At 49.3% G+C, this 23,105-nt stretch overlaps 8 protein-coding genes across 8 annotated transcripts; 5 read left to right on the top strand and 3 right to left on the bottom strand.

Moving 5' to 3' along the window:
* Positions 1-985: 985 nt before the first annotated feature.
* On the top strand, positions 986-5,531 carry YALI1_A20063g (uncharacterized protein; the record flags this gene model as incomplete). The annotated part of the gene is made up of 2 exons (XM_500229.3): positions 986-1,194; positions 1,256-5,531. The coding sequence occupies 2 exons, from the start codon at positions 986-988 to the stop codon at positions 5,529-5,531; spliced, it is 4,485 nt and encodes a 1,494-aa protein (XP_500229.3).
* A 404-nt stretch (positions 5,532-5,935) lies between these two features.
* Positions 5,936-8,629, bottom strand: YALI1_A19989g (uncharacterized protein; the record flags this gene model as incomplete). The annotated part of the gene is made up of 1 exon (XM_500228.3): positions 5,936-8,629. One exon carries the CDS (start codon positions 8,627-8,629, stop codon positions 5,936-5,938), a length of 2,694 nt encoding a protein of 897 aa, XP_500228.2.
* A 653-nt stretch (positions 8,630-9,282) lies between these two features.
* Positions 9,283-10,116, bottom strand: YALI1_A19974g (uncharacterized protein; the record flags this gene model as incomplete). Its single annotated transcript, XM_500227.3, has 3 exons — positions 9,283-9,494; positions 9,911-9,971; positions 10,072-10,116. 3 exons carry the CDS (start codon positions 10,114-10,116, stop codon positions 9,283-9,285), a joined length of 318 nt encoding a protein of 105 aa, XP_500227.1.
* Positions 10,117-11,060: 944 nt separating this feature from the next.
* On the top strand, positions 11,061-13,907 carry YALI1_A19965g (uncharacterized protein; the record flags this gene model as incomplete). Its single annotated transcript, XM_500226.2, has 1 exon — positions 11,061-13,907. The coding sequence occupies one exon, from the start codon at positions 11,061-11,063 to the stop codon at positions 13,905-13,907; it is 2,847 nt and encodes a 948-aa protein (XP_500226.2).
* Positions 13,908-14,790: 883 nt separating this feature from the next.
* On the top strand, positions 14,791-16,731 carry YALI1_A19924g (uncharacterized protein; the record flags this gene model as incomplete). The annotated part of the gene is made up of 2 exons (XM_500225.4): positions 14,791-14,856; positions 15,124-16,731. 2 exons carry the CDS (start codon positions 14,791-14,793, stop codon positions 16,729-16,731), a joined length of 1,674 nt encoding a protein of 557 aa, XP_500225.2.
* Positions 16,732-17,167: 436 nt separating this feature from the next.
* YALI1_A19898g (uncharacterized protein) lies at positions 17,168-17,767 on the bottom strand (the record flags this gene model as incomplete). The annotated part of the gene is made up of 1 exon (XM_500224.1): positions 17,168-17,767. One exon carries the CDS (start codon positions 17,765-17,767, stop codon positions 17,168-17,170), a length of 600 nt encoding a protein of 199 aa, XP_500224.1.
* A 1,282-nt stretch (positions 17,768-19,049) lies between these two features.
* Positions 19,050-19,610, top strand: YALI1_A19885g (uncharacterized protein; the record flags this gene model as incomplete). Its single annotated transcript, XM_500223.3, has 1 exon — positions 19,050-19,610. One exon carries the CDS (start codon positions 19,050-19,052, stop codon positions 19,608-19,610), a length of 561 nt encoding a protein of 186 aa, XP_500223.1.
* Positions 19,611-21,295: 1,685 nt separating this feature from the next.
* YALI1_A19862g (uncharacterized protein) lies at positions 21,296-22,984 on the top strand (the record flags this gene model as incomplete). Its single annotated transcript, XM_500222.3, has 1 exon — positions 21,296-22,984. One exon carries the CDS (start codon positions 21,296-21,298, stop codon positions 22,982-22,984), a length of 1,689 nt encoding a protein of 562 aa, XP_500222.3.
* Positions 22,985-23,105: the final 121 nt, after the last annotated feature.

The following is a 23,105-nucleotide window of genomic DNA, read 5'->3' as shown; positions in this document are numbered from 1 at the left end:
CAATCGTCCCACCATGTGGACACCTTGCCTTGCTATAGCCTGCCGCAGAGATTAAGTGAGTCTTTGGCTAATGCAAGAAGCAACTAAGTGTGTGGAGAGAGTGTGAGTGTGCCGTATCCAGTGGACAATGGACCATGTAGACAAGAACCCATAGACACGCTGCTGCCCTCGCACTTTTCATACACAGACAGATTGACAAAGACACCGTGCAATTACCCAACTGAGAGGCCGAGTGAGACACGCTCCAAAAGAGTCGATACGCAGACACGCAGCGTTTTACCAGACTCAGACATTAGCTACAAGAATAGCCACTTTGGCCCAGGAAACTTTTCCGTGTTGGCGTGTTGGACATCCCAAATGCAAGCGCATAGATACGAGCGCGAGACAATGTGGAGGGAATCCAAAGAGGGCGGGAGAATCTGAAATGGGTGTACTTGTGTCGGATTTTGCTCCGCTAGATTCATCGGACGGTCGTGTGCTCTTGCCACTTACTACAGCCGTTTGTTAGACTCGTTTAGCCCATCTCCAGGACAACAATTGTAGCTTAAAGTTCATGCAGTGGCTATGGGATGATTGCTACCAACCTTGGGTGGCATTTTGAGATTATCTACGGCGCCCAGTCTTTTCTCTTGACTCCCCACCGACCCCCGAAGACGAGTCGCCACCGCCCACACTGTCGTTGCTCAGCATTCTAACGTACCCGTGGAGGATTTTTTGCTGGATATTCGGCATCAAGCAGGACCAAGGAAACTCAGAAGAGACGACACCACTGTTGAGGGAACCCAGTCCGAACAGACCTACTGCTGCCACTAGAAACACGCTTAACTCACCCAGAGCCGACAGCAACGAGGCACTTACGAAACCTAAGAGCTCCTCTGTTCATAAGCCCAGCCAGATCACCAAATCGACCAAGTCGGCAGCTCAGAAACCCGTGTCCAAGACCACCACTACTGCAACCAAGACCGACAAGACATCTTCTCCTGAAATGTCATACTACGTCTTGCCCTTGAACAACGACGGCAAACCCCGGCCTCTGGGCAAGGGATCTTTGATCTCGCTGCCGGTTCCCAACCCGAGCTACCACCTGCGTCTGGTGGTGTCTTCGGTCAGTGACATTTCTCGAAATGGCAAGATCCTGACCAACGTGCCCAAGAAGGGCGACGATTTTGACCGAACCAAGTACCAGGCTTTTGAGTGAGTACAAACCTACCCAGTGAACGACCCTATCATCCCAATTGAGTACCCACTAACACAGAATCTCCTCTTCCTTCGAAAAGGAGTGCTACGTTGACATCCCTATCTACGCCCCCGGAGCCTACTCGTTCTACGCTGAATTTGAGACCCCCCGAAAGGACTTTTTCAACGCCTCCGAAGAGTCTCACTCCACCGGCAAGACAGAGGAGTACTACTTTAACGTGTCTTCTGGCTACACGCTCAATGGCGAGCCCGTGCCCTTCTCGGCCCTTACTCTGATCTCCATCATCTCCAAGTGGATGGGCCCCTACAAGACCTGGGACAGCAAGCTGCAGTTCATCAAGGACACCGGATACAACATGATCCACTTTACTCCTCTTCAGACCCGAGGAGAGTCCAACTCGCCCTACTCCATCTTTGACCAGCTAGAGTTTGACAAGGAAATCTTCCCCAACGGCGATTCCGACGTGGCCGAGCTTGTCGACAAGATGGAGAAGAAGTACGACATGCTTGCCATGATTGATATTGTGCTCAATCATACTGCGAACAACACTACCTGGCTGGAAGAGCATCCCGAGGCCTGCTATAATGTCGAGACCGCTCCCCACATGGAGTCTGCCATTGTTCTCGACGACGCCATTATCGAGTTTTCCGATGGAGTCGGACTTGTTCGAGACCCTGGACACCTGGATGAGATTATGAGTAATTTCAAGGACACCGTCTCTGGCCTTGATCTGTGGCAGTTTTACGTTCTGGATGTTTCTAAGAATGTGGACGCCATTGCTGCAGCCTGGTCCTCTCTTTCGTACATTGACAACCTTCCCGATTGGGCCCATGATCTCAAGGGAGTTGCCAAGTACGTGACGGAGGAGGCTGTTGAGAACGCCCATATTCTTGGCGCTCGATTTGGTAAGAAGGTTGATGCGGCCAAGGCCGCTGGAATCATTGCCACCTATCTTTCCAAGCTGGAGAGCACTGATGCCAAGGCCTTCCCTGCCGATATGGTCAAGTCTGAGGTCAAGAAGGTGCTTGATGAAGTTAACGACCCCTTCTACAAGGAGTACAACGCCGACCAGGTCACCATTCTGGACCAGGTGAAGAACCGAGTTTCGTACACTCGACTGGACGAGAATGGACCTCAGCATGGCCAGGAGGTGTCTAAGAAGTCCCCTCTGGTGGAGACTTACTACACCCGAATCACCTCCAAGGACGGCAAGAAGCTGCATCTGGCCAACAATGGATGGATGTGGGGAGCCAACCCTCTAGTTGACTTCGCTTCCAACAAGTCGAAGGCCTATTTGCTTCGACAGGTGATCATTTGGGGCGATTGCGTCAAGCTTCGATACGGTAAGAAGCCTGAGGACTCGCCCTGGCTGTGGGACCACATGGCCACGTACGTGCAGACTTGTGCCAAGTACTTCCATGGTGTTCGAGTCGACAACTGTCACTCCACTCCTCTTCCTGTCGGCCAGTATCTGCTTGACAAGGCTCGAAAGGTGCGACCTAACCTCTTCGTTGTTGCCGAGCTGTTTACTGGCTCCGAGGAAGAAGATCGAATCTTCGTTGAGCGTCTCGGTATCACTGCTCTGATTCGAGAGGCTATGCAGGCGGACAACGTTGCCCAGCTGTCCACTCTTGTTCACAAACACGGCGGTAGACCCATTGGCTCCTTCTTTGAGCAGTCTCTGGCTCATTGTACTCAGGATGGTGTTGAAAGAGTTGATGTTGCTGGTGATCGTCTGGACATCAACTTGGTTCGAAAGAGCAACGTCGATGCTCTGTTCATGGACTGCACTCACGACAACAACCCCCCTGCCCAGAAACGAACTGTGGAGGACACTCTGCCCAACGCCGCTTTGGTTGCCATGTGTGCCTGTTCCGTGGGCTCCAACATGGGCTACGATCAGGTGTACCCCAAGCTGCTTGATGTTGTGGGCGAGGATCGTGCATACAACTTTGATGGCGGCATTTCGAAGATCAAGGCTCAGCTGTACGCTGTTCACGAGGAGCTTGGCCGAAAGCATGCCGAGGAGACCTTCATTCACCACGAAGGCCAATTTATTACTGTGCACCGACTGTCCCCTATTGACGGTCATGGATACTTCCTGGTTGCTCGAACCAAGTTTGAGGAGCACACCCCCGAGCAGACTATTGCTCCCATTACTCTGTCTGGTTCCAAGGCCGAGCAGGTACTCGCTGTGAAGCTCGTCAAGACTGGAGACGCCGAAAAGTCCGACAAGGAGATCTTTGGTATCCCCACCAAGGTCGAGGAGCTTGGAGACGCCGATATCAAGTTTGAGAACGGCACTACCACTATCACTCTTCCTGACTTCCCCGCGGGCTCCATTGCGCTCTTTAAGACAAACTACGTGGAGGTGGACAAGGAGATGGACGAGTTTGTGCGAACTGGCGCCGACGAGGCCGTGTCCAACTTTGACTTGCTAGACCTCAACGTGGTTCTTTACCGAGCCGAGTCCGAGGAGCGAGATTTCTCTGGCGGAAAGGACGGCGTCTACGAGGTTCCTGGCTACGGAAAGCTCACCTATGCCGGCATCCAGGGTTGGGTGTCCCCTCTTATTTCAATTGTGGCAGATAACAACCTTGGTCATCCTCTGTGCGAGCACCTTCGACAGGGCAACTGGGCCATGGGCTACACCGTAGACCGTCTGGGCAAGTACGAAGAGGAGTACCCTGACGTCGCCACCTTCAAGAAGTGGCTCAAGAGCCGGTTCGACCGAATCTCTTCTCTTCCCAACTTCCTGCATCCCCGATACTTTGCCCTTATCATCTACACTGCCTATGCTGCTCTGCGAAACAAGGCGCTCTCTCTGCTGGACTCTTCTATCAGCGACTCGACCATTTTTGTGCAGAACCTTGCTCTGACGTCCATCCAGATGATTGGAAAGATCCCTTCTGCCTCTGTCTTCCCTGACAAGGTCGTTGCTTCCCTGGCTGCCGGTCTGCCCCACTTTTCCGTGGACTACATGCGATGTTGGGGCCGAGATGTGTTCATCTCCATTCGAGGTCTTGCTCTGTGCACTGGTCGATTCGACATTGTGAAGTCGCACATCCTCGGTTTTGCCAAAACTCTCAAACATGGTCTGATCCCCAACCTACTTGACTCTGGCAGAAACCCTAGATACAATGCCCGAGATGCCACATGGTTCTTCTTGGAGGCCATCCAGGACTACGTCAAGTTTGCCCCTGACGGAGAGAAGATTCTGGACGAGAAAATCACCCGACGATTCCCCCTGGACGACAAGTACGTGCCTGTCGACTCTCCGGAGGCCTTCCAGACCACTTCCACCATCCGAGAAGTCATCTACGAAATCTTCACCCGTCACGCCAAGGGCATTGAGTTCCGAGAAGCCAATGCTGGCCCTGACATTGACTCGCAGATGAAGTCTGAGGGTTTCAACCAGAAGATCACTGTCGACTGGAGCAACGGTCTCATCTTTGGAGGTAACCAGTGGAACTGTGGAACCTGGATGGATAAGATGGGTGAGAGTGCCAAGGCTGGCAACAAGGGCTACCCCGGTACTCCTCGAGATGGATCTGCCATTGAGATTGCCGGCCTGCTCAAGTCTTCGCTGCGGTTCGTCAACGAGCTCAACAAGAAGGGTCTGTTTGAATGGACCGAGGTGGAGAACCAGGACGGCAACAAGGTCAAGTTTGTCGACTGGGAGAAGAAGGTGCAGGACTCGTTTGAGCACTGCTACTGGGTGCCCGAGGAGGCTTCCCAGGACAAGGACTACGATGTGGACTCCTCTATCGTCAACCGACGAGGCATCTACAAGGATCTGTACCGATCTGGCAAGCCCTACGAAGATTACCAGCTTCGACCCAACTTTGCCATTGCCATGTCTGTTGCCCCCGAGCTCTTCACCGTGGACAAGGCTCTGCACGCTTTGTCGGTGGCTGACAAGGCCATTCGAGGTCCCGTCGGTATGGCTACCCTTGATCCCTCCGATCTCAATTACCGACCCTACTACCTTAACAGTGTGGACAGCGACGACTTTGCCACTTCCAAGGGCCGAAACTACCATCAGGGTCCTGAATGGGTGTGGAACATCGGCTACTTTTTCCGAGCCTTCCTGCATTTCGGACTCGCCCAGTTCGAGCATCCCAGCAAGGAGGCCCGAGACTCCGTCTACCAGCAGCTGTCTTCGCGTCTGGAGGAACACCGAAAGTGGATCCACGAGTCTCCTTGGGCTGGACTCACCGAGCTCACTCAGAAGGACGGCGAGCTGTGTGGAGACTCTTCTCCCACCCAGGCATGGTCTTCTTCCACTTTGATTGACCTTGTTTTTGACGCCAATCTCATTGAGAAAAACTAAGAGGTTGACGCACCAGTACAGTAATTTAGATCAATATATGCTATGATAGGATTAGGAGGGAGAGAGGTGAACTGTGTACGGAATGATAAAGATGCGATTCATATGAAAGCAATACGAGTGATAGGTAGGGTATTGTGTTCCTGTAGAATCAACAATAGCTGTAAAGTGCAACTGGCTATTGAAGACATCGCTTTCATACAGTGATTCAGACAGTCTGGCCCCTACATACGCTGCAATTACAACATTCAAGGACTCTACAGTTTTCTAATCGACAAAATGTCCACTAAATACACCATGAGAATGCCTTCACAAGGCTGCCGAGAGTATTTAAGCCCATTCGCGTACAGTATTGTGAATGTATGTGGTTGGAAAGATGGGTCATTAAACATCAACTAAAATTAGTGCTAGCTTCGGAAACAACTGAAACAAACAAAAGTTCTTGTGGCGCACTCGCCCACCAGCTTCTGCACCTTCTCCCAAGGTCCATGTCTACCAGTCCAGGCGCTCTGGTCACCAGAACTCTGCTGAATGGCCTGATAAATAAGTTGCACCACGTTTTGTACATTGTTGGTGTTGTAGGAGGCCATGATGGTTCGGAAGAACTCAATGTCGGCAACGGCTTGGTACATGCCTCCTGGTCCAAACAGCTCCACTTCTCGAATAGCCTCAAGGAGAGACTCCAGTGCATGCTGCTGAAGAGCATGAATAACAGGAGAGACCAACTGTGGAGAAATAGACATGAGCTGAGCATGCACAACCACCAGCAAAAGCAGAGACTCGTAAATGTAGTTTGAGATATCGGTGGGATTGGCGTTGCTGGGCCATCGCTCCTTGTTGCCCTGAATACCCTCCTTGATCACGGCGGTCAGAGCGGCCTTCTTGGGGGCTGTGTAGGTACTGAAGAGCTTCTGTTCACTCTGGGTAAGCGCGTCGTAGTCAAATTTGACCTGTGTGTTAAACTGTTTCTGGAACTGTTTGACCAGGGGAGGAATGACGTTGGTCTTTAGTTCTCCCAGGTTACTGACAACCCACAGAATCTTGGTGTCAGCAGGCAGGGGAGAAGTCTGCACGGAAATGTAGTCAGTAGCGTCCATCTCACCCTTGAGTCGAGTGGCAAGCTGTTGCAACTGCGCATCTGGCTTGGAGTTCTCTTCTCCAGAAACCAGCTTGATGATGGAGTCCACAATCATAAGATTGGTAGAGAGGAAGTATGTCTGGAGAGCCTGTAGAAGCTTGGGAGCAGGAGGAAGAACCACTTGGACATCTCGTTGGCCCTGGTCGTTTGTGTTGAGGAAAAGTACCTTCTTGAGACCACTAAGCACAAGCTTCTGGTACTCAAACACTGTTTGGGGGACATGGGTCACGTGACCCTTACCCTGCTTTCGGGACGGCTTCCAATTTTCCAACAGCTCAAACTTGGAAGTATCGTCCTTCCAGACGGCACAAAGAGCTTCAACAGATCGGGTTCGGGCCAAGTCCAGCACGTGACGCAGGGTTTCAACGTTCTGGCCAGGGATTCGGGTGTTGACAATGTTCCCACAAGATACAGCGAGGTCCAGAACAAGCTGAGGAAGGTATTTACAGGTGGTAAGAGCGTTAGAATGAGGAGGCAGGAATCCAAACCGTTTCCAAGTCTCTTGAAAGCTCTCGGGTCCACCTTCCACGTCGGCTGCGTCTAGTTTGGAGTGGTTCATGACCTTGGGCTTCTGGGTGAAGAACTCACCAATCTGCTGAGCAGCAAGGTCGATCAGACCGCCAATGCTGGCATAGAGAGTTCGCGCATCGACTTCAGAAAACTTTAGGTGTTCACTGGGAGGCAGCTGTTGTTGGGCAATACCGTCAATAAAGTCACGAGTTCCCTTCCACAGAGCCTCAATTCGAGCACAAAGAGCATTGATGTCCACCACAAACTTCTTCACGGTGATCCACATCTTTGTGCTTGGAGGAGCACAGGGTTGGCCTCGAACCTCCTCAATAATGTTCTCCACCCACACGGTGTTATTCTCTGGAAGAGCCAGAATCTCGGTTCGAGCAATAGTGATACTGAGCATGAGCTTCTCGCAGGTAGAATTGATCTCCTGTTGAATCACAGCAGCTCGATGCTTGACCCAGTACACGACAGGGTTTGTGGTAACCTGAAGCTCTAGCAGCCTACTGATACTGGGGAGATGAGATCCAGCAGGAGCAGCTTCCAGTTTCGTCCAGCATGACTTTTCGTATTCCTCGATGATATCCTCCACGTCGTTCCACATTCTATCGGTCATGTGGACGGTAGTCATGTCTCCCAGTTGCTCTGCCTGTGCCATACGTTCGTTCTTGGTCTCCTTGCCTCGTTTGTAGTCTCGCATGAGATTCTCATGGTCTCCAGCCTTGATGTGTGCTCTGATTGTCGAGGGTAGCTCGAAGAGATATCTGTTGGCCGTCACCATCTCCAGAGCAGCCTGTAGCCGTTCTTCCTTGAGTCGTGTGTTGAAGACGGGATTCATCAGGATCGCAGCTTTGCTGTTTCCTTCATCTAGCGACTGTGTCAGCTCTCCCATGCCCCACTCGTTTTCCTGGGTGAACCCGGACGACTTGAATTGCTTGAATACCGAGTCCAGGTAGCTCTTACTCTTGACGAACTTGTCAAAGTTGCGGTCCACGAGGGTTTGCAGGGCGGAGCTTTGCTCGGTAATTGAAGCCTCCAGGTGGTCCAACGATTGAGCAAGGGTGTCGAAAGAGGCGTCCGCATGCACGTCTCGCAGAAACACTCGGGGATTGAAGTCTCGTGACGAGATAAAGTACTGGTTAGCAATGGCCGGAGACTCGCTGCAATCGACGCCCTTTTTACGTAATTGAGTCATGACCGAGGCCGAAAATCCCAGTGGATCAGCTTCGTCGTCGGTGATGGCGTGTCTGCTGTGTTTGTTGCCGCCAACGAGCTGGTTCAGCAGCACATATCGAGAGGTGTTGACGGACGCTGATGCTGCTCCTGATTTCGTCTCTTGAGCAGGATCGGCCTCGGGCAGCACCGACAGATCAAAGTTTTCGCTCTCCGTAAACGTCTCCGGATAGTCCTCGGAGATGTTGTACTTGGCGTAGATGGCCGCCTTGTTCATTTTTGGGAGCGAGTTTGGTGATGTGTTAGTCGTGTAGCCGACTCCAGAATGCGTGATAACGTATTAAGGTGTTGGGAGGTATTTACGTGTGCTTAAGCCCCGGAAAAGCTGAGATGACAGGACACGGAGAAAAAGGAGGTATAGGAACTGATGAAATGATTAATTGTTTAATGAAGCCTGGGTTTTTGGTTTCAGTGAATTATTTAACGAAAACATATCGCTTTCGGAGCAATTTGGGGACTATGAATGATTGACACACAGTCAAGAAACACCATTAGGGTTAACCCCACTAATTAGTTGCAGATGAGATGAAATGTGAAGAAAATTTAGGGAATGTATTTGTATGATTTGAGATGTATTCGAGGTCTTAAAAATAGTAATGGATGAATTATAAGACCTTAAGAGTATTATACGTGCCCATTTGGTCTCGTACTCCCTCATTATACGGACCCCTCGCCTTCGTTTTTTCTTCCAGCCTGATAATTACTCTATCATGACCATATTTACTTGGCCTACAATATTGCTACTGTAGACAAAATTCCCACAGAAGTTACAGTACAGTACCGATACCTGTGCTGTACTCGTACTATCGTGCTCGTGCTCGCAATATCTATTTTACATTCATCATTACATCTAGCCAGCAAATACATACATCATCTTCCTCGTCCCCGTCCGCCCCGGCCTCTGCTGCTTCGCACAGCAGCCAGAGTCTGAGGCCGAAACATGGGCGCGTTCTTCAGCATCTCGGGGATGGAAAAGAACCGCACGTGGGATCCTCGGATGTAAACCTGCTCGAGATGCGACACTCGGCCTCCTCGCGCAGTGACGGTCACGTCTCGAATCTGCACGTTCATGTTATCCTCCGCTGAGTTAGTATGGTGGTCTAAGGGGAAAGTGTTTGGCAGTATATCCAGGTTTCTGAGAAACAGCTGCGAGCCGCATGATCTCGTTTGTTGAAATGAAACGTTTATGCTTGCTTATGGTCGTCCTCTGATAAGCCACGGTCGATTTCAACTCCATCAATGCAGCGACACATAACAAATGGTCCATCTTTCCGCGTAAACCGCTCCATTGAAGCTCCGTTCAGCAGCTTGCCCTATCTGTCGTCTAACCTCCACGAACAATTCGGTCTCTGCGGCACAATCACATGGTGCTAATTTAATATCACATGGATACCCAGCTTCGCGAGATTCTGAGCGAGCGAGCAACACCAAGCTGAAGCGAGGTCCTGACTCCGCTGACATCCCTCAAGTTGCCACAATACCCTTATTCTGTACTCACCTTCAATCAATTTTCCCCGATAAGTGTGTCCTGAAGTGAGCTCAACGGTGACAACATGACCCTGTGTTAGTTATGTTCTGGGGTGTGTGGCGACACAAAAGTCGTGCCCATACGCCATTTGCTGCATCATGTCAACTCCTCCTCTGTTTTTCTTTACTCACCTGAGCCTCGCTGAGGAGTTTTAATGGAATTCCGCCAGCTCCCATAGTGTGATGTGTGGTGCTGCAGAAATGTTCATCGGGATAGAGTTGGTGTAGCACACGAGGAGTGGTGGCGAGGCTAAACTTTTAGAATAGGGAAGAGTGCTACGAAATGCGATATATGGCTGACTGTTGGGGGTACAAGCTTCGTTTAACCGAATTATTGGTGAGAAAGAGCTCTCCGTGATTATGACAAGATAAACAAGTTCCTGTCAATATTAGTTGACGAAGAAGAACGAAAAAGGGTTCCAGTTTGTGACTATTGTAGCTATGGTATGTTCACTTGTAATTAGATAATTCGTCTGATCTCTTTTTCAGCAGTGTTTCATTCTTCTAAATTACCATCTTTTTTTATTACTGGGCTACATTGTTGTCTTTATATCGTCTTGTTTTTACGTGGTGGTTTTTTATTTATTTATATACAGTATCATCATATATTGTACAAGTGAATTGTACAATTTTTATAACATAATATAAGTATGTATTGTACTGTACATTCTGTATATTGTACAATTTTTTTTTTCTGCATATACATTCATTTAATTATACAAGTACAAGTACAAGTAGCTACTGTATAATTATACTGTATGTAATTTTTTGGCCTGTCTTATCCCCCTGTTCACATTTTAAGGTGACTATCAACTGACGTTAATCAGCCATGTACAGAGATCAGATATCCAGGATGATATAGCGCCAGGCCGAAACATGCTGGGAAAAGCAAATCGTCAACTTTCTGACCATGAGAGAAGTAATTCTCACATCTCCCTTAATCAGCATGAATGTTTCTACAGATAATCTACTTCCCAGCATTCATACAAATACTGTATTCACATTTTGTAGGTCCTATGGAACTCCATCCAACTACCCTCCATTAAGCTCGCTGGACATCTGCATGCACAGCTCAGCTCCACATCACCAACACCAGCCCTACAAGTAATTATCGCACCAGCATGGACTTTCCCCCGGAACCTAACCGAGCTGTGGAAAGCGAAAAGTTTGCGGTCGAGCCCGTGCAGTTCCAGTTCGCCATCTCGTCGATCGTGGCTCTGGCGGTGGCCAACAACACTCTCTGTCTGGCGCTCAAGTCTGGGCGAATCATTCGAATTGACCTCGACAACCCCGAAAGCGTGGATGACGTGGACGTCAAGGACGGCGGATGTGACATTGAGAACCTGTTTCTCGACCCCACCGGCTCCTACTTACTCATCGCCACCAAGACCCGCGACAATTATGTGCTCAACTACCAAACGACAAAGGTCAAGTCTCTGGGCCGATTGAGAGACCTGGCAATCACATGCGTGGCATGGTCCCCCATCGAAAGCTCTCTGAGCTCAGGAGAGGTGCTACTGGGAACGGCAGACGGCTGCGTCTACGAGACATGCTTGGAGTTCTCGGACGAGTACTTCAAGCGGGAAGACAGATACGTGCGCAAGGTAGCCGAGTTCAAAGCTGCCGATAGCCACGTGGTGACACCCATCACCGGAATCGTTGTTCAGCTCGGATCCAGCCCAAATTACAGAAAAATCATTGTGACAAACGCCAATGGACATGCCTACTATTACTCTGGCAAGATCTCTGCCCACCTGCAGGACGGTATTCCCGTCTACACCAAGTTCTTTGAGCGTGAAGAACACGTAGATCAGGAGTTTGGTGCCGATAACGGAAGAGCTGCCATGTTGTCAGCCACTCCTCCTGACCCCAAGTCCTCATCTTGGGCCTTTGCTCTGCTTTCAGAGGTCGGTATTGTGCACAGAACAATCAAGAAGGACGAAAATGACACTTTGGAGTCACGGAAGACCTTCTTTCAAGGATCCAATATTTACATTCTCAACCAGATCCAGGAATCTTCTATTGTGGGTATGTGTCTGACCAGTTTTCATATGGCCATTGCTACAGAAACCAAGCTGTATATTGTCAATCGGTTCTCTCATGAGCTGGTGTTTGAGCAGCATGTTACCCAGGGCAATGAGACTCTTACCGGTCTCACAGTTGACCCCAAACAACACACCTTTTGGTTGTTCTCAGCTGAAAACATTTACGAAATCACTGTGGACGACGAGTCTCGAGGAATGTGGAAGCTGGTGCTCGAACAGGGTGATCTGGACGAGGCTATGCGGTTGTCTGAAAACGACCCTGATCCCTCTTCTCAGGATGAACTGCTAGGTATTCTGGGAGACAAGCAAATCCAAGAGAAGGACTATCTTGGAGCAGCCAACACCTATGGAAACTCGCGAAGACGCCCCTTGGAACAGACTGCATTGTTGTTCTTGGATGCGAACCAGCCTGAGGCACTGCTCAAGTACCTTCAGAACAAGTTGACCGTCTTTCCCAAGGCCAATGTCACTCAACGCCTGCTTGTGTCCACATGGATCATCGAGTTGTTTATGGAGCAGTTCAACAAATTGGATGATCAGGAGGCCACCTCGGACTCCCCTCTGGATGAGCAGCGTCGAATCCTGTCGACCAAGTTCCACGACTTTATTACCAAATACAAGGGCGATTTGCATAAGGGAACCGTGTTTGAGATCATGAGCGTCAACGGCCGACAGGAGGAGCTGCTATATTACGCTGCAGCTATTCAGGATTACAACTTTGTTCTGCAATACTGGGTTGGTCTGGAGAACTGGTCCAAGGCTCTTCAGGTGCTTCGACAGGTCAAGGCTGAAGAAGACCGTGCATTGCTGTACAAATACTCGACGGTTCTGCTGGTGCATGCTCCCAGAGATACCGTTGACACGTGGATTGTGATAGGAAAGGAGATTGACCCCACGAAAATGGTTCCTGCTCTGTTGAACTACTCGCAGACTGTCAGACCTGGCAAGGTTGCCAGTGACCAGGCTGTGCGGTACCTGAAAAATGTTGTGGGAAAGCAGGGATCTCGTGATGCTATTATTCACAACACTCTCATTTCTTTGCTTTCTATGTCTCCTCAGACTGAAGAGACCGAGCTTTTGGATTATCTCCACGAGTGTGCTACTCTTCCTCAGTTGCCCTATGATGTGGATTTTGCTCTTCGTACTTGCATTCGATGCAAGCGGTTCGAGTCCTGTGTTCACATCTACTGCAACATTCACATGTACCATGAGGCAGTCAAGCTTGCTCTTGACCATGGCAGACTGGAGCTTGCCATCAAGGTGGTTGAACAGACTCGAGATTTGGACGAATCTGATGCCGCTTACACCCCTGATCTTTGCAAGAACTTGTGGTTTGCCATTGTCAAACATGTGATTGAGGAGTCTGACAAGTCCGACGAGATTCCCTTATCTCAGGTGGTTTCTCTTCTCAAACAGAGCCAGGTGCTCAAGATTGAAGACGTTCTGCCTTTGTTCCCCGACTTTGTCGTTGTGGACGACTTTAAGCAGGCTATTTGTGACTCTCTGGAGTCTTACAACTCCAACCTGGTCAACATCCAGCGAGAAATGAAGGACTCAATTGCCACTGCGGACAAGATTCGAACAGAAATTGAGCACACGCAGCAGAAACGATATGTCATTGTTGAGCCTGGCGAGTCTTGTGTTCTTTCAGGCTACCCTTTGCTGTCCAAGAAGTTCTATGTCTTCCCCTGCCAGCATGCTATTCGGGCCGATGCTCTTACGGAGGCTGTGGTCAAGAATGCTTCTTACAAGCTCAAGAAGCGGATCGGCGAGCTCCAGTCTCGAGGAGTGTCCTGTAAGAAGGAGCTGGAGGAGGTTCTCGATGATGTCATCTCCGAAAAGTGCTTCATCTGCTCCGATATCAAGGTGGATCTTATTGAGAACTCGCTTATGCCCCAGGGCAAGAGCGAATGGGATCTTTAACCATACTCATGTAATTTATTAATGATTTACGACCAATATTTGATGCGGGTGTAATATGCCAATGTTGCATCTAAAAGATGGGCAAACCCTCAACCCAAGTGACCTTCAACGACATAGCCAATTGACTGTACTTGGGTGAAGAACATTTACTCGCCGACATCTCGCCATACTTAGCCATAAATGTTGGTAATAATTTTATATATAATTATATATTTGTTAGATACATCGGTACTTTCCATTAAACGGCCGCTTCATTATTGCATTAATGTGCCAGGAAAACCAAATTAGGGACCTCCGCAACATTATATATCCAACTATTCCCAACCAAACTCCCAAGTGCTACTCCTTCTCTTTGACCACCACTCCTCCCAACCTTGCAGCCAACTTTCCAGTCAGCATATGACGACAGACCTACAGAACAGAAATCCCAGGTGAGATCAGCAATGGGAAATTTCCGGTAATATTTTGGAGGTATTCTGCCTGTAGACTAACAGTTCCACCCCAGGACTCGGCATGATCTGTTCCAGGCTCCTCTGGGACGCGGCTTATCCCACCGTTCCATCACCATTTGATCTGCTGGTGCACGAATGATGCGTTATCTAACTTAATCGCTCAAAGTGGACTGCGGGCACTGTAGCCAGTGGCGACTATTCATTTCGCAATCTGGCCGATCCAGTTATCTGATTGGCCCATTTCTGCACCGCCAAGCGCCCCATAGCTGTGCCACGACTCGACAGGTTATGAGCTGCTTGGCACACCAGTCAACCTTAGTTTAACAGCGCATCTGCATGGTTCGGATATACGTACCCCCAGCTTTCCAGTTCACCACAGCACACCACACACCACACACACGACGCAAACACACACACTCACGTCAGCGAAAATGAAGTGTGTCAATTTGGCGCTGGCCTTTCTTGCTCTAGGAGCAAGTGCCGAGGTTTTGAAGATTGTGAGTAGAATAGGCACCTGGTACCTACCGCCCGCCATGAGCTACTTGGTCTGGGGGCTATGGGCGGACACGTTGGCTTCGATATTGTACACGAAGGTTGGGCAAAAAGCATCTCCGCTCGAAATCAATTGCTCGGGGGCTTCCCGAGAATTTTTTTGGTGTCTCTTTTGGGGCGCCGTGCACGAAGACATGCTTAATCACGCCTTCCACATCTATCTTGGAGTTATCTCCGGTTACAGCTTTCCAACCTGACTAAGACTAACACAGAACAAAAACTCCCGCCAGGAATGCTCGGGTATCTACAACAAAGAGGACTGGGGAGGAAAGCACGACGTTTACATCGAGTTCACCCCCGAAAAACTAGACACAGACGACTGGCTGGCGTTCGCCATCTTCGAGTACCGAGATGTCGACAAGATGGGCTCCGACATCCCCGGCGACACAGGTATCAAGAAGTACGTTTGTGACCAGCAAGCCATCGACTCGAACCTGTGTACCAAGGAACAGGAGGGTACATATATTATCCCCAAGGAGGGAGAGGTGGAGACATACGCCAAGATCGAGACGCATCGGGTAAACCTGCGAGAACCAGAGACCTACAGATACGACGTGTCCAAAACTGGCTACTACTGTATCGCCACCTTCTCGAACGACGACAATTACAAGGGTAAGATTTTCATTCAGAGCGCATACGGATACCTCCCTGGCAGTCAGATCCCCAAGCACCCCTTCTACGGCATTCTGTCAATCTGTTACCTGGTGGCCTTTCTGCTGTGGATGTTCTCCTACTGGCAACACAGACAGGACGTTTTGCCTGTCCAGAACTACATCACCGGTATCTTTGGTTTCCTGGTGGTTGAGGTTATGTTTGTGTGGTCTTATTACGACATTGTCAACGAGACCGGAGACTCTCCCGGCTCCAAGGCCTTCCTGGTCATTGTCTCGATTCTCAATTCGATGCGAAATGCCTTCACCTTCTTCCTGCTGCTCATTGTCTGTCTTGGATACGGTGTTGTCAAGCCCACTCTGGGCAATCTCATGTGGAAGTGCCAGGCTCTGGGAGGCATTCATTTCGTCTTCACCCTCATCTTTACCATTGCCCTGTATCTGATGGACCCCGTGGATGCGTCCAACGTGATTCTGTTCCTCATCATCCCCCTGTCCATCACTCTGACCACTTTCTACATTTGGATTCTGTCTTCTCTAACCGCCACCACAAAGTATCTGGTGGAGCGAAAGCAGCACGTCAAGGCGCAGATGTACCGAAACTTGTGGTGGATTCTGCTTGGTTCCGTCATTGTCATCTGCGGCTTCTTCTTCTTCAATGCTCTGATCATGACCTCCGGCTCCATGACCGACACTATTGTTTCCGAGTGGAAATACCGATGGTTCCTATTTGACGGCTGGGTGAACGTCATCTACTTCATTGACTTTTTGCTCATTGCCTTTATCTGGCGACCCACCGCCAACAACAAGCGGTTTGCCATGTCCACTGAGCTGGCCCAGGATGAGAACGACGCCCAGGAGTTCGAGATTGGATCTCTGGCCGGCTCTGACGACGAAGACGACGATGAGGAGCGAAACGTCGGCGGCATCCCCCAGGAAAACCCTTTTGGAGACCATAACCGAACATCCATTGACTCCATGCCCGATGATGTGGATCTCACCCGATCCGACACCAAGGCCACTCTATCGGGAGTGTACCAGAAGAAGGACAAGGAGGGAGCCTCCAGCTCGAAATCGCCCGAGATTGAGGCTACAGATGATGCCACTCTGTTTGCTCTAGACGACGAGGATGAGGACGATCAGCAGGGTGAGTCGTCGCGAAAGAAGAAGGGCAAGGGAGGAGAAGAGGAGGAGGGACTTCTTGGTTAAGGGAAGAGGAGATATCGGCTCCTTTAGCTACATGCACAAATAGATTATTCAAGTGCTGTTTGAGTACCGTTCGAATATCGTGCGAGTGCTGTGTATATTTACATCCAATCGGGTTAGCCCCCCCATCACCATCAACACCCATATACTTATATATATAAGTAGCTAATTGCCATATGAAATTACTACTGCATTACACTTTATACTTCTGGCTATCGGCTACAATACTGTAATAATATACACTAAATTAATTAGTGGATGGCGCTATCGTCGTACACTTTTTGTACTTGTTATCAGAGTGCATATTATTATTTGCAGTACAACCACGCTTTCTGTTCAAGTATCGACTTTGGTGACGTTTTATAATGCATTATTATATGAATTTCCTTCTGTATTGGAGTTGTCCGAGTCCCTTTTATGTCGGTTTGTACTGCTACCTCTAATTCTTGTCCTTGTCCTTCTTTTCCTTCTCTTCTTTTTCTTTCTCCAGCCAGTCGTTGTAGTAGATGTTGACCTGATCTCTGGTGAAGGGCCGGTGGTCTCGTTCTCCTCCCTCTTGGCCAGTCTCCATCTCCTTCATCATTTTGAAGAAATCAGTCTGGGTTGCAGGCCGTTTCTCGTCTTTGGTGAGGGGCAGCAGAATCTGCTGGGTGGCCTCGTCGGTCCGCAGTTTGCCCAGTTCCTGCGCGTGACGTTTTTGCAGCAGCAGCAGCGTCTGGTTGAGCATTTCCGTGGCCTTGGTCTCGTCCTCTGGGCTCTTGATCTCCAGCAGCTTGTTGGCCAGCTCCTTGCCAATGTCGTGGTAGATCCAGGTGGTCACGTCTGATCCGAGGTACTGCACGTGCTGCAGTTGCTGGGATCGGTAGCTGTCGACATCGGTGACGCCCTCGGGGAGCCACGAGCCGTCCAGCTGGCGCCTGGCGCTCAAAATGGCCAGGTTGTGCTTGGCTTGGGCCGCCTGGGCCAGAGCCTCGCTGGTGGTGGTGTACCAGGCGGACAGCTGTGTTTCCCAGCGCGAGATGGTTTCTGGGGCAGTCATGTGTGGGGCGAGTGTGGTGAAGGAGCGTCTATTAAGCTGGGTGGATCCGCTCTAGTGAAAAGTCGGTTATGATAGTGTGTCTTTCTTGTATCAAATTGCTGGTCCTGCGAAAGATTATGCATGTCCTCCTGGTTTTAGATTGCTGGGAGGAGGGACAAGGTGCATGCATGGAGTCAGTCAGCACCTGTATGGAGGCGGTTCCAACTGAGACGCTAACATGTTGCCAAGGGTATCTGGTTCACTTGCCACGGACATGCTTTCTGCTACACTTGCTCGGCCATACATGTTCCCCTCTTCTTTCCCTTACGATCATACGTGCCAATACTAGTAGTAGGAGTACTGTGGAATACTTGAAGGAGCACAAGTATATCCTAGCTATAGGAAATGCATAGACGGAGCACCCGTTCAGTTACTATGAGCACAACGCCCATTTGACTTTGGGCTTCCTTACCATTACTGGTGCTACAAGTATATTAGTACGGTAGTTTGTCCGTTCGCACGTAATTACCTCAAATAACCCCCAATGGGCCGCGTTGCATAAGTACTGAGAGTTTGCCAAGTTGCACCCAAGACGGATTCTGGAACTCGTATTCGCTACGCGACAATACAATTGTAAAGTAACAGTATGTACATACAAGAATGTACTCATACCACCGATACTTGTAGACCTACCAGACCTACTTTTGTACCAAAGGGCACATACCATACAATTGGCCACCGGTAAATTACTCCTTGGCCCCGACTGTGACCTGTCTGCGGAAAGAGTGGCCCCTCTGGGCGTCCAGTCGGGCCATACCTGTTTCGGCTGAGCCCAACCTTTTTAAAACCGGTCCACACCAAATTGGCGCTTTGGTCAGCTCTATTGTGGCGTTTCTTAATGTAAAACTACAGGCATACTTGTACGTACAGTACATACAGTACAAAGGGTACATCCATCTCGCCGTGTGTGGTAAAGGTCAAAAACCGAGTTGGGAGGTTTTCCCCTACTGTAGCTCTACCCTTACCCACAATCAAACATGGAGCGGGTGGAAGAAAGAATAGGTGAAAATGTAGGTGAACTTGCCAAATTGCTTTTCAACGGCAGCCAACGCCAGTCGACGGTCACGTGATCACTATTTTATCCCTGTTTCGCAGCTCAACTTGTCCTCTGAATTGCAGCTCCTGCCTGCTCCTACGAGCACCATATGTACTTGTCCTACCTCCCAACTCACGTGACTAAATTCCAGCATGCAGATACATCATCATCACCGCTGTTGTGACACTTCTGCCAGAAACACACAACATGCCTAGAATCCACGATCTGGACACGTTTATCCAGCGAAGTGCCTCGATTCTGGAGGCGCGTCCCGACACCACCCGGCTGTCGCTTACCTACAAACACCAGGTGCGAAAAGTCGACCCGACACGAGAAGCCACTCCCGAGGCTGAGGAGGACGAGGATTCTGCTGCTGCCCAGCCCATTTTGTACGCCAAAACCTTTGATCCCGTCTCCGGCGTGTGTTTCCGAATCAAGATCACTCGTGCCAAGCAGCTGAATCGGCTGCTTAGTGCCCTGGGTCCTAGAGGAGTGGAGATCACCAAGGTGTCCAAGAAGAAGCGAACAAACAAAAAGGCCAAGCTGGACAATCAGACCGAGGACGTCAATATGGAGGATTCTAGTGCTCCTGCGCCTCTCGCCCCCGGATCCACCGCCGTTGTGCGAGAAAAGGGCTTTGCTCTGACCATGAGCAACACCGAGTACGTTGAGAAAGAAGAGACTCCTGCGCCCGAAGCTCCGAAGGAGGTCGCCCAGGAAAAGAAGGAGAAGAAGGACGGCAAAAAGAAGGGCAAAAAGCGAAAGTAGATAATATATTGGTTTGATTGGATGAGTTGAGGAACTCCCAATACTAGAGGAGCTTGAGTAGAAGGGTTATGCGAGTAAGAGCAATGATAATGTGACTTTCGCGTACTTGTACTTGTACAAATACGGTGCGTGTAAGCCATTGCGAGCTTCCTTTTTGCTTCATGGTGCCTTTTGGCTGTGTTTTGATCTTGGTGTTGTTGAATCACTTTTGGAGCCCTTAGTTTGGTTGGGTATAGGGAATCTCGTCAGAGTTGATTTTTGGATAGGAGTAGAAGGAAAAGCAGTGCGAACCTGAACAAGTACAAGCACAAGTACGTACTGTAGCACGAGGCTGTGGACCTGAAGACTGCAGTGATACAGACATAACTTTCATAGCTCACCAGTCGTACTACTAGTAAACTACAGTATCTCTACATGTAGACAATCACTCAACAGTACAGTCTTTACATACAGTACTGTAATATTACGTGCGCGAACACCAGCCTGTTCCAGAAAACATAGTCATTCCTTAGACTTGATCTCGACATGATAGTCGCGGTTTTAACAAGCCGCACCTCTCGGAGCTCCCGGATCCCCTGCCGCTATATTGGTTCTATTGTATCTTGAGGGGTAACGGGGATCTCGCTAAGATAACGCACCATTTTTCATAGATCTAAACAGAGCATGGAGGAGTGTCTGGAGGCTGCAATGAGGATAGGTAGAGATTTGTGAGTGCCTGAAAAACAAGAAATGCATTCAGATTCTTGCAGTAATATACCCTTCGACTTTTTTCGTCCAACCACTAGTCCTTATGGCGGCTTGGTACTCCACTATCCATCTGGACCAAGGCATTTTAAGTTCCGAGGAAAGCCCTGACTTATGGCGATAACTCGAAAATAGCTCAAAAGCCCTGATATATTGATCCATTTAAAGTGAGGAGTCCATGCCTTCAAAATAACCACCTTCTGGACCGAGCGGGTCTCTTTCCCCCCTCCTTCATACCTCTATCTTGTCCAGAATACTAAGTTGATGAGGAGGGGAACTTGAAACAGATAAGGCTACAAGTACTACCGGTACTACTACTTGTAGACCTGAGTGGTGCTGTCTAGAGAGCTGGTCAATTTGTTTCAGTGTTAAATATATGTTAATTATGTTATGTGAAGTCCAATACCTCTAAAGTGAGAACTGAAGTCTTGTAATCTGGACCTGCAAGTTCACATCACCAACATCAGGTAGGCTCGAGAGCGTCATGCCCATAAAACCATGTGAGAATCAGCAGGATCACGTGGATTGCTCTGCTACTATCTTTCTTGGGGTCTACGTGCCTCACATTGCCTTATCTAAGGTCTGGGAGTTGATCTAACTGCTACTTGTAGTTTGGTTTGTGGGGTAGTATACCAAGGAATTGGAGGTGGCTGATTCTTCCTGTGACAACCATGGGCAGTAGGTAACTACGTTATAGCACATTTGAAGGTCAATCGACTTTGAAAATATCAACTCTAGGTACCCCAAAGATGCTCCCACTTCTCTGTCCCTACCTCCATCCCCACTGATATCACCATACTACATATCCTGCTAGTCACAGTATGCAGTGCTAGATAAGCGGGGAGAGATGAGGGGAGCAGCGCGTGACTCTATCACACATTGATTCGGATCGTTATATAAACCAATGGACTTTGTAGCCGTGCAACTCAGGCAAAACAATCATGGACACCCCTACAACAAGTCATCACGAGGTGGTTTCTACCACAGCAAGTTCATTCGAGCACTCTACTGCGAATAGTTCTCCCGAAGTGAATGTTGCTGAAATCAAAACTCCACCAACGGTTTCTGATGGCCCCAGATCTCTGAGTGACACCCAAGATGGAGATCGCCGACCCGAAGTCATCATGGTGACTCTTGAACCTGATGACCCTGAGAATATCTCTACACAACTCAGCTTGGCTCACAAGTGGCTACTAGCAGGCATTGTGTGTGCAACGTTCCTCCAAATCACAGCCAATTCCAGTGCGTTTGGTAACGCTACAGGACCCATCATGAAAGAACTTCATTGTGGAAAAGTGGTGGCTTCTCTAGGTATTTCCCTGTTCATTCTGGGTCTAGGTTCCGGACCCATGTTGTTTGCACCCCTGTCTGAGTACTATGGACGAAGACCCATCTACATTGCTGGTCTGTTTCTTTACGTTATCTTCCAGTTGCCAGTGTGTCTAGCACCTAACATCCAGACAATGCTGGTTGGACGGTTTCTCAGCGCCTTTTTCAGCTCCTCGTTTGCCGCTGTCTCTGGAGGTACTATCACCGACATCTTCGACAAGAAGACCGAGGGCGATATGCTGGTGCTAGCAATGTCAACCTTCTCAATCTCCCCCTTTTTTGGTCCAGTAATCGGCCCTCTGATTTCAGGATTCATTGTTCAAAACACAAAGTGGAGATGGGCCTTCTGGGTAATGATGATCTGGAGTGGAGTGCTTTTTGCCATTGTCATCCTGTTCTCCAAGGAAACCTATGCTCCTGTGCTCACTGAACGAAAAGTCAGAAGACTGAGAGGTGAACGGGAGAAGAACTTGAAAGATCATTTGGTTTCTGTCTTCTCCAGAGACCCAGAAAAGAACCCCAGTGCTCCAGTTACCATCAACGAAAAGACCCCAGTCTACTACACCTGTGCTCTGATGGAGACTAAGAAGACTCAGTCTCTGGGAAAAAGTGTCATGACCAACTGTCAGCGACCGTTTGGACTTCTGAGTCGAGATCCAATGGTACTGCTAGTCTGTGTCTACTCTGGATTTCTACTGGCCATTGTGTACGGCTTCTTTGTGGTCTTTCCTCTGGTGTTTGGTAACATCTACAACTTCCAGCTCCAATTCAAGGGCATGTCGTTTCTGCCTCTAGGAGTCGGCCAACTGACAGCGACTTACGGATCCATTCCCTTAATGAGATACCTGACCAAGAGGTTCAACGACAAGGAGATCGCCAAGGGAAAACCCGGAGGAGCGCCCGAGCTGAAACTCATCCCCATGATGATTGGTTGCTTCCTGTGTCCCATTGGTCTCTTTTGGTTCGGATGGACATGTTATCCTTCCATTCACTGGATTGTTCCCATGATCGGCTCCGGATTTTTTGGAGCAGGCATCGTTCTTGTGTTTGCTGGCACTTTTGGGTTCCTCGTAGACGGTTATCGAGTCTACGCTGCTTCAGCGATGGCTGCCAACGCCTTTGTACGATCGGCCATGGCCTGCGCCTTCCCTCTGTTTGCACGACAAATGTTTGACAACTGGAGCTACCATTGGGCCACCAGTTTGCTGGGGTTTGTCAGTTGCATCATGATTCCTATTCCTTTCGTCTTTTATATTCATGGAGAGAAACTGAGAGCAAAGTCTCCTTACGCTTGGACTTAGCTACGAAGTACAATACACAGGAATCAGGCGGGTACTGAGCTCTTGTATAACCACATAATTTCATGATTCTTTATAATGCAATGGCCAGAATGATTCTGTAGTAGTTACAAACATGTGTATT

This window comes from Yarrowia lipolytica, chromosome 1A (genome assembly GCF_001761485.1).
Source record: "Yarrowia lipolytica chromosome 1A, complete sequence".
Taxonomy (NCBI): domain Eukaryota; kingdom Fungi; phylum Ascomycota; class Dipodascomycetes; order Dipodascales; genus Yarrowia; species Yarrowia lipolytica.
The sequence above is the reverse complement of the archived record's forward strand: the minus strand, read 5'-3'. Positions and strand labels throughout refer to the sequence as shown.